General features: G+C 40.2%; 1 protein-coding gene across 2 annotated transcripts; it reads left to right on the top strand.

Moving 5' to 3' along the window:
* Positions 1-158: 158 nt before the first annotated feature.
* On the top strand, positions 159-10,192 carry samd14 (sterile alpha motif domain containing 14). Of its 2 annotated transcripts, XM_066666621.1 has the most exons (10): positions 159-293; positions 534-605; positions 2,973-3,027; positions 5,912-6,069; positions 6,557-6,911; positions 7,215-7,302; positions 7,421-7,489; positions 7,628-7,766; positions 8,725-8,841; positions 9,920-10,192. In XM_066666621.1, the coding sequence occupies exons 3-10, from the start codon at positions 2,985-2,987 to the stop codon at positions 10,064-10,066; spliced, it is 1,116 nt and encodes a 371-aa protein (XP_066522718.1). In that variant the 5' UTR covers positions 159-293; positions 534-605; positions 2,973-2,984; the 3' UTR covers positions 10,067-10,192. The 2 variants fall into 2 exon arrangements, with proteins under 2 accessions (XP_066522718.1, XP_066522717.1); XM_066666620.1 differs by lacking the exon at positions 159-293 and having other exon boundaries at positions 473-605.
* The last annotated feature ends 573 nt before the right edge of the window (positions 10,193-10,765 follow it).

The raw sequence follows: 10,765 nt of genomic DNA, 5'->3' as shown, positions 1-10,765 counted from the left end.
CTGGGTAGGACAGCTCTAATAAAGGCAGGGTCTCAGGTGGCCTAGATTGGGTTAGCCTAGCTACTGGGTGTGACCACAGTGATGATCAAGCTGTCTATCATAACTTACACAGTGGTTTCAGGTCTGTTTCATTGTGAAACTGAAAACAGAAACACTGACCCGAAGGAAAGGGACAGCAAATTTCACTTTGTCCACCTCTGGCCGTTCGAACAGCTGTGACACACACTATTTGTATTTTCCCAAATGGGCAATTCCACACCTATAGCTTTATTTCTCCAGGCAATATTGTGTAGGTAATAAAGGCTGGAATGACAGTAACACATAATTCATGGGCATGGGTTTATTCTTCCCCTCCTCCATCCTCTCTGCACCTCCCTCTCTCTCTCTCTCTCTCTCTCTCTCTCTCTCTCTCTCTCTCTCTCCCCCCCTTTCATTTCATCACTGCTCTCGGGTGGGACAGCATATACATTGTGTGTGCATGTGTGTTTGTGAATGTCTATGGTGATTCCATTACACTGTGAATTGTCCTCCAGCATCCGGTCAGCAGTTGGAGGAGCAGCATGAGCCCCTGTCCCATCAGCTGAGGTTCCAGCTCGGGATCCAAGGTGAGTAACTGACTCACCCTCTCTCTCCCTGTCTCTTCTGCTAATTAAAAAATCACGCCTTTTCTCTCTCTTTGTTTACTGAGCATCATTTATACTGAGCAAATTGTCTTTGTCAGGAAGTGACTTTGCTTCAACAAGTACGTGCCTCAAAAGTCGTCTTTAATTTTTAATTTCTTTCCTCATCTTATTGTTTTTCATGTTCAATGCACCTTGTAATTTCATAATTCATATTTACTTAGCCATGTATAATCCATACAATTTTTATCCTTTACAATAAAAACAGGCTATTTTTATTAGTGCAGATATATATATGTAAATGACCTTGGTTCCAATTGGCTGCACTGTGCATGGCTTAATGTCTCATGGAAAATAGAAACTGCATAAAACAAACTGGATGAATTCATGAGACACTTCAGAAGAAAAAACAACAACTTATGGATTTGTGGATCATTTTCAAGGAAGCAGTGAACAATTTGCTTCCTTGTAGCCAAGAACATCACAATGTTGATTTGTTCTCTCAGTTTCCACCTCACAAACTCTTCTACATACAGAAACTCCAATAACTCTGCTACACACTGCAGAAACAACACCCCGCATCACTTTAGCATTAATGAGAGGGGCCACGTTGGCTAAAGATTGAGTGGATTTGTAAGTAATATTATGATTTTGACTTCGCAACCAAGGCTTTCTAGAAATATGTATTAAGAAAACTGCTGTTTTAGAACTTAAGCAAATTAAAAGATCACTTGGTTTGGCAAGGGTCCAGTAGCATTTTCTGCTAAAGACCTGCTGATGCAGACAAAGCTCAATTTTATCTTTGCCCATCTCCATATCGATTTGTTTGCTATTGCTTTTTCCTCTGCCTGTCAGCTACTTAGCAGTCCTCCTCCACTTATACTTATAGATGGGGCAATGTGAGTGTGTGTGTGGGGGGGTGGGTTTATGGCCATTAACTCCATATCAGGAAAGAATGGACATCTTATTGTAATATATATTGAGCCAGCTCCCCTGGTACAGACACATGGCTAGTAATAACACGCTAGCGATGCTAGTAATCACTGTCAGATATGTCGCCTGTATATGTGGGTACGTGTGTGGGTGGTGATGGGTGTGGGTGCACACGTGTTCTAATGAATTTCAGGAATGTTTAACCCCGGCTAAGCCCATGATGACTGAACTTGTCCTTAGCTATAGGGGGGAAATGGGGGTCCCAAGTGGATCAGTGCAGTCAGCTGTCAGAGAGGTTAAAGTTGACAGAGCAGAGGACAATAGATTAAGCTCTAAAAGAGAATTAGTTTAATCCCATCACAATATTCCTAATTTATATATATATATATACATACAAACACACAGACATGTGGATAGGAGAAACACATAAACACATAGACACAGTAATGGACAAAGACAGACAGTTGTGGTCACTGGCTTCCTGTAATGTTCGTAGTTTTGTGTTTATGTCGCATGTCTGCAGTGAAAGTCCCCAAATTGTTTGGCTCATAAAAATTTCAGCAGCGTCTCCATTGCTCAGTCCATTAGCTCTGAACCCCTCCACTAAAAGCTCTGACCATGAGCTACAAGGCCAGACTCTAGTAGTCAGTGAGGACACATCCACTAACACAACCAGGTCATATACAAACAGAGCACAAACAGTTAAACTGTGCTTGTTCGAGCTGATTACCACTCGCTGAAGGTGCTGGGGAGCAGATGGCTCAGAGACTCTGCCCTGAAACGCCCCTCAGACTGGACACAGCGGGCAGGAAACACACTCTCTATCTGACCAACTGCTCAGCACACACAGACGCACACTCACAGAGAGAGTGAGAAAGAGAGGCATGAAACATATAGTCTGTTTCTAAAGTAAAGCATGTATCTCCAACGTAGTAACTTAACCTAAGAAGGAAAAACCCTTAACTTTAAATGGAAGTCAGTGTAAGAATATTCTCAGTAAATATGGAGCATTTCTACTGGTCCATTCATCATGAAATTTTAACAGTGTGAAGGACAATGCTGTGAACAGATTATGTAGCAAAATAAAAATCTACAAAAATGGATATACTCAGTGATATGAGTCAAATTTGCTCATGAATTAATTATATAAATTGAAAGTTAAAATCTCTGTTAATAATATCATTTATTCATGAGGAAAAGATGTGAATTTTTATTATCTTTTTAATTTTATTTGCATATATATATATATATATATATATATATATATTTTTTTTTTTACAATTTTCTCACTGAATTTAAACAAAAGCATAATATGAATACAGACACAAATACAAAATATAAAATGAAATGAAGCCTTTTTCTGTCTGCACCATCTTGTAGTGTGTAAAACATATAAATGTATATTTCCTTTTCCTCCAGGTTGATGTGGTCATGTCGTCCACTCCTCTGGCCGAGAGAGTAGAAGACGTTTTTGGTGAGTGACCTCTTCACCCTCCCATCCCCCGCTCCATTAGCCCTTTAATTTACACACACTCAGAGTGCATTATGGGCCGCGAGCAGGAGGCTTCTCCCAGGGTCTGCACGCTGTCAGGAAACTGGATACGCTTCTGGACTAGATCCTATCTCTGCTCTTCCATTTGACACATTCATGCTCGAGGTTGATGCAGCATAGTGGATAATGCTGATACTGTCCACATACCAAACTGGGGTTTGATACCCAGCTCAGGGAGGAACACCACACTACAGTAATAAGAGTCCTTGAGCAAGACATTTGCCTACATCTGTAACATGATTGGAACTGTTGCTCTCGATAATGACATCAGCCTCAACTATAAATGTTGTTGTGCGTTTGCTTGGGATCTTCACGTGCAGCTATTCTTGATTTTTGTTGTGGATTCAGTGAGGTCGTCCGCACCTCTGACCTCAGCCTATACCTCTGACCCCTGAAAAAAAAAAATCAATAACATAAAAAATGTCTCATGTACATAAGCAAGAGCCTCGGCTGTAAATATAAGCAAGTCTTGAGAATATTTAAGGGTTGAATTCCTATGATATTTCTTTTTTATTATTATTAATAATTGTATAATAAAAGGGGCGGCACGGTGGCGCAGCAGGTAGTGTCGCAATCACACAGCTCCAGGGGCCTTGAGGTTGTAAGTTTGATTCCCGCTCCAGGTGACTGTCTGTGAGGAGTTGGTGTGTTCTCCCTGTGTCCGCGTGGGTTTCCTCCGGGTGCTCCGGTTTTCTCCCACAGTCCAAAAACACACGTTGGTAGGTGGATTGGAGACTCAAAAGTCTCCGTAGGTGTGAGTGAATGTGTGTGTGTGTGTCTGTGTTGCCCTGTGAAGGACTGGCGCCCCCTCCAGGGTGTATTCCCGCCTTGCAGCCAATGATTCCAGGTAGGCTCTGGACCCACCGCGACCCTGAATTGGATAAGCGGTTACAGATAATGAATGATTGTATAATAAAATGTATAGCTAATAGTAGCATTGATGTGAATTTTGTTAATTCTTTTTCATAGTGAAACTTACAATGTCAAAATTGTTTACAGTGGTGGTGATAGGAACCAGATGTCTAATGAGTTTCTCAAAGCTACAGATTCAAGGATGGTTTTGGATAGTAATCCCTGATAAAAAAAAAAAAAAAAAAAAAAACTAACAGAACAAACAAAACCAATATACAGGATGTTTTGCTTTGGAAGTAGTTATGTAGTAGTTAAACCAGCCTAAACTAAAAATTCCTGCTGGTCTAATTATTTTCCTGAGGCCTTATGGGGACCCCTGGTTAATATCACCACCACTGAGTCTGAAATCCTCTTCATTCAGTCCAACTCTCTATGAGTCTGCTTACATCTCAGCCACTGCACTATGCAGAATTAGTCAAAGTTCCTCTTTAAAATCTCCACGCTTTTTAAAGTGTGTAATTGCTTCCATTAGTTGTTAGCTCTGTTAGTGACATTAGCGTCGTAGCTCCAGTATAAATCTAAAAAAACAAACTTCAGACACTTAAAGTGGTTTGGCTGATCAAAGCTATTTTGATGTAAGGGAACGATTGTTTAAATTTGTATCTTTGAAGCAGCAGTACACTTGTCTTGTCTCTGAAATGGCTTCAGTTGTTCCCTTCGAATGAGGCAGACGTTCTCCTCGCAATTACAGCAATCCAGGCTGCTGTGTCCAATCGATAGCTTTATTTTGTGCCGTGAACATTGTCGCTCCTGACAGCCAGCAATTGCAGGATATTGATTCCTGCTCGGTGCAGGGCATCCTCCTTGCTCCCTAATTCATTTTCTTGGCAGTAGGAAGGCAGTAGCAGCTCCATTTAGGAATTCAGTGCTGCACATTAAGGGTCACAGATAAGGACACTGGGTATGGATGTATTAATACATAACTGTGCAGACAGATGGAGGATAAACTATATCTACAATTCGTCATACTGTGTGCAACTGACCATAAATAGGGATGGGGGTGATCACAGATCAGGGTTAGTCTAAGATGCTTCACACAAATTTACCCTGGGTCTTTATTCTGAAAGCACTGCAGGCTACTGTAAGTGAGGCAGTCTAGAGTTACACCTGCTCATATTGTCTCACTAAGTGGAGGATTAGAAAGGACACTCAACCTGCTTTGATGCTATATGTTTGTGAGTGTACTGTGGTGAAATCACACATTTAAAACAAGTTAAGATACCCAAACCATCATATCTGAAAGTGTCAGCAGTCAATAAGCACTTACTGGGATAAGGAAATAGACACAAAAGAACATTTCCAGTTTGAATAAAGACTCTGGAGGTGACAGCTCTGCTAGACTGAGGCTAGAGCATTATGCACTGATGTGAGGATGTGAGTTCCCAGTTCATCACTAGTGTCAGGCTGTAGTAGCAATCTGTATAAGCAAGGGCTGTAAGCAGCTTTGAATATGGCAAGCAGAGGGCAAATAGGTGACCTTAACTTTAGCTAAGGCACTACAGCTTTACACAGATAGCAATGAATGTTTGGCCCAAATGTGGCACATTTGCAGTTCACGTATAGCCCACATTTGGAACTGAATGATGGTGGTAACTCAGGATGACTCTAGCTGCCAAAACTCCACTGTATATGAGTCAGGTTGGTTGTGGAACAAATCGACAGTTGGCCCTCACAACATTAGCCAGTGCGGTAACTGAACTGTAAGGCCCAACTGTGTAAGCTATCTGGGTAATCTCTGGTTGAACAGCTTCTCATCACTCAAACAGGTAATATGTGGCATTTGGACAGCTTTATATATGTTTTGTTGTGTAATGAATTGCTTAATTACTTGAATGGCAGTTAGCATTACTAACAAAAATATAATTTTTTTTTATAACTTTTAACCCCTGATCAGACCTGACAGAGGTGGTGCCTGAGACAGAACGACTAGACAGCAGTCTGCAAAAAGCCAAAGCCCAGCTGTCAATCAAAACCAGGAGGCACCGCCCCTCCAGGTCCCGCCTTAGAGACAGCCTGAGCTCTACAGAGGGTGAAGATAGCTTTGATGGAAAGGTATGTGTGCTTATAAACCTTTATTTCATCTGTAGTGGTCAAAGGGGAGGGCAACCTGACAATGTGTATCGTTAGTTTGATGAATTAGAACACAATGCTAATAATTTGTGATGCATATTTTGCATTGTGAAAAATGTTTTGAAATATTGTGATGTTACATTTTGCCTCCCAAACATACCATAAGGCCAAAAGCCCATGAACAAAGTCTTTTTGAGCTGTCCTAACAACCTGACACAGTTTGAGACAAGTGTGTATTCTCCTAGGCCTGCTGTTAGCATAACATGTATGCTAATTGGTCAGTTACAAGCTTGAGGTGTTTGTGAGCTGCATTAGCCTCGTAGCTCCAGAAAAAAACAGACACCTGTGTAGGCATAGCCTCCCCAAATAAGTCCCCCGCCCAAGAACAGTCGACACACACACACACACACACAATAAACACATCTTGCCATGTCTGGTTTATGTTCTGTATATTTATTTCTTGCTCTAGAGCTTCAGCAGTCCTCCACACAGCACCTACTCTCCTCTTCATCCCTCCCTCCGTTGCTCCTCACCCCCCACTGAGCTCCAGCTTTCTTCCTCCTCCTCTTCCTCTCCTGCCTGGAGAGACAGATCCTTCACCTTGGACCCCTTTCCCGAGACTCCGGAGCGGAGAGGCCGGTACAAACATTTGCTGGACACTTCCTCTCAGGAGACTCTGCTAGTGACAACTTCAGGCATCACCTCCAAACCCTGCACCAGGTCAGAAACCTCTACTCCAGCCCACCTGTGCAAGGGGGACAACGACCAGCTGCATCAGGAGGACCATTCGCTCCTGCGCCAGAGGGACCACTCTCCAAGTGAAGGTGGAATGCCTACAACGTACACAGTAGCTTTATTAGAAACCACTAGGTTATAATTCCACTTACACATGCACATGCTTTTGGAGTGCTTTTTCCTGATGGACATTTTCAAATGACTTAATTTGTAGTTCTTTTTTACATAATAAAATTATTTGTTGTATAAAAACGCTTTAAGACTTATTTGTACACCTAATATGTGAAGAATTACAGACTTTTCTAAGGCACAGTAGAATCTGACCATTCTGGCATTTTATTTTATTTTATTTTTATTCACAAATTTTTATACTGCTCCATATTTACATCCAGATGACGGCCATGACGTTGTTTCAGATGAACCGGGCAGCCCAACAGTTCTGCTGGACAAGAAGACCAGGAGGCGGTTCCTTGACCTGGGGTCAGTGCAATGCCTCTCATTAACAGAATCAGTGAAAATTGGTCCCATCTCTCTTTGGGGTTAAGCTTGGTAAATGATTCTTTGCTCCTCTTTTATTTGCTTTCATTCCTTTGGACAGGGTCACTTTACGTCGCACATATGGGAAGGTCAAGAAGGACAGAGTCAACAGGCTATCTGCAGGAAGCCAGTATGTGTAGAGTGTGTGTGTGTGTGTGTGTGTGCTATATGAGCATCCCATTGTTTGCCCTACAGAAATGAATTTCATTGGCAAGCTATGGATTATATTTAAATTAATGTCTTCAGTTCACTTTCTTGTGTGTTGTAGGGAGCCTGCGAAAGCAGAATGCCGTGTCTCACGTTCCTCCGGCCCACCGTTTGTGCCTTTCTCCTGGTTTAGTGATAGAATCAAAGGTTCCAGCTCTCCCAAATCCTCCAGCCAATCTCCGGCCAAGTCACTAACTAAGGTAACTCAAGTGATATTCAGTCATTGCTTATTGATCATGCACAGAAACAGGGCTTTAGAGGGCTTTAATCGATATGTTTACCAGTCATGATATAGCCCTTTTTCAACCAAATGTACTGGTTTTGTTCAGGATTGTTAGAACCTTGATACTTTCCAGCAAACCTGCCCCTGTCTTCTGCCCCAGTTTTGATGGGAACCAAGGCTGTGCCACTTTACAGAGCTGCTGTCTGTTTTAACCAGGACAATGCCAGAGTCAGGAGTCAGGAAAGGGTCAATGTATATCCAATGTTCAATGTATATCCAATGTTCAATGTAAATCCAATGTTCAATATGGACAATAGGGTCCAATCATGTGCCTTGAGTCACAGTGAAATCACACACACAGCAATTCCCTGCTTTTATTTCCTTACGATTTTTAAAAATGTTTTCAAATCAGAAAAATGGCAAGTGACCCGGCCTTTAGTTTAGCTGGACACACCCAGAAACGTAAACATGGTTTATGCTGAAGAGTAGTTGGCAATTAGTCACAGGGAGGTAGCTGTAGATAGAGGATGAGCTGGTAGTCTGGGGCGGGTAGCAAAACACCCCGAGGGTCAGTCTTCCATCCATGTCAGGTAGGACAGGTGGGCAGACATTTATCTGGAAAGAGTAGAGATGAAATTAGTTATGTTTTGAATGTGAATATCTACAACCTGAATGATCACATGCAAGTGTTTACCACAATGTTCTACGTCCATGAACCCCTGGATGTACAGCTGCTATCTAAGGTCTTAAGAATAACCTTGCTTCCTAGCCGTCTTAGCTAAATTAGCATTGTAGCTCCAGTGCAAAACTAAATATGCATAATTCAGACACAAGTAATGTTTTGGGTGATTGACCGCATTTGAAGAGAGATTTTGGCTCTTTCTTTAGTTGTCATTTTAATGATTAACATAATTACTCTGCTCTCTCTTTGGAAGTGCTCCAGCCAGGATGAAGAATTTGACTCATCTGTTGGTCTTCTGGAGAGCCATAGCAGGTCCAGCAAACCTGAGTCGTCCCAGCCCTACCGCAGCCTGTCTGAACACTCAGATGAGGTGAGGATGTGTAAAATTTTGTTCAGTTAATTTGGTCACTTTGGTTTGCTAATATATGATTGCTAATATATTCAAGCATCAGGCCACTGTCTGTTAGTACTGGTTCATGTACTTACACAAAATGGTGGACAAACTGACATTTCACCAATTTTTCTGTATTGATTTACATCATAAATGGCTTTCAGCAGTCAGCAAATTATATTTGCTTTATGCTGTGATTAAATGAGAGAGATTAGCAACATATATACACTGTGCTTTAAATAGGCTAGCAACCGAGTTAGCTCTATGGGTTTAACAATGTGAGATGCAGAATTTATTTTTCAAAAATTTAAATTCATATTCAGCTTTGGCTTCGAGTTAAATTTCCCTTCGAATGGCTCTTTAGCCAGCACTGAAGTCAATATTCAAGTGCCAATATCCACAACATTATCAATGACAATATCCAGGCACGCTGTTCCCCCCAAAATACAGACCTTGATTTTTGATCCACTGGTGTCCAAACAAGGAAGAAGAGTTAGCTGTTGACTAAGTAATTTAAGAAAGTGATACTTGTATATTATCAGTAGGTATGATTATATCATGGATACTGCACGTTTTTAAAACTTTAATACTGAAAAATGGCACATTTATATTTACTTAGAGTATGTTAAATAGTTCCACTAGTGTCCACATTTGTAGAATATTACTTCTCAGCTTTTATAACAGAAAATGTTAATAATAATTATAATAATAATAATAATAACTCAAAATATATAACCTCAGACCAGAATTGTTCATTGTTTTTTCATAATAATAAATAGGTTACAACTTTGAACAATGATCAAAAAAAACATCTTATCCACTTTTCCATTGTCAAATAAGAAGACAACAGTCAATTTCAGACAATGACTTTATGGTACACTTTCAGTTACAAGGAATTTGGAAGATCAGTGGATAATGAAAAATACAAACAATAAAGAGAATTACAAAATATTTATGTAAAAATTAAATGTAAGCATTAAAAACGAATAAAAAGCCAAAAGACCAAATTACTATCAATGGAAAAGGGACACAAATAATAACTGCTGCTGTATTTCAGGCATGTGATAGCAGCAGAAGTCCGGAACCCTGTCTTGGAAAAAAGAAGGCCCTCCTGCCATTTTCAACAAGTGGACGAGACCGAACGGAGAAGCAGAACGGAGTCCACAGCAATAACGGAGATGGACAGAAATTATTGACCACTTGATGGCAGCATGTGTCTGTGTTTCCAGGCAGAAGCACTCAACGTCCCACAGCTGAATTAATGAAGAAGAGATGATTCTTCCAGCGGTTTTTCAGATGTAAATACTGTAGTTGTAGTTATTATGTAATATGCAGACTTTAAATCTGTAAGATTGGATGGTGGCTTAATAAAGATTTTTTTTTTTAAATGACGAACTTTGAATAAATTCTGGCACTTTATTTATCTTATTAAAAAAAATAATAAATAAATAAAATAAAATAATGGGGCTTCCAGTTCATGCAACTCACAGTTCCCATGTCACAGCCCTTACATATTGTTAAGACAAAATTATTAAATACAATATAAATTAAACTCTTTTTTTTTGGTAATTTATAAATATGATTAATTTCTCATTCACTAGCTCAATGTGTTTTAGAAAATGCATTTAGCAACCCATCAGACTGGTAAACCAATGTGTTTAAAAGAAAAAAAAAGGTTTTCTTTCAAAACAAAAGGTCAATCTTTTTTTTTTCAATAAAAAGCTGTGTGTTATGTTTTATTAATTCATGGAAGGCTAAGAAATATAGCTAATCTTGATAAACAAGAAATTGGTGCAGGAAACTGTTAATAAATTGAGCCCTAACCCTGCTATCTTCAAAGTATACACTTTGAAGGCATCAATTTCATGCAGACCTGCAGATTAAATCAAGGGTGCCAGTACCT

The sequence above is a fragment of the Hoplias malabaricus genome, chromosome 3, assembly GCF_029633855.1.
Source record: "Hoplias malabaricus isolate fHopMal1 chromosome 3, fHopMal1.hap1, whole genome shotgun sequence".
Classification (NCBI taxonomy): Eukaryota; Metazoa; Chordata; class Actinopteri; order Characiformes; family Erythrinidae; genus Hoplias; species Hoplias malabaricus.
Note: the sequence above shows the minus strand (reverse complement) of the source record. Positions and strands in the feature narration are given on the sequence as shown.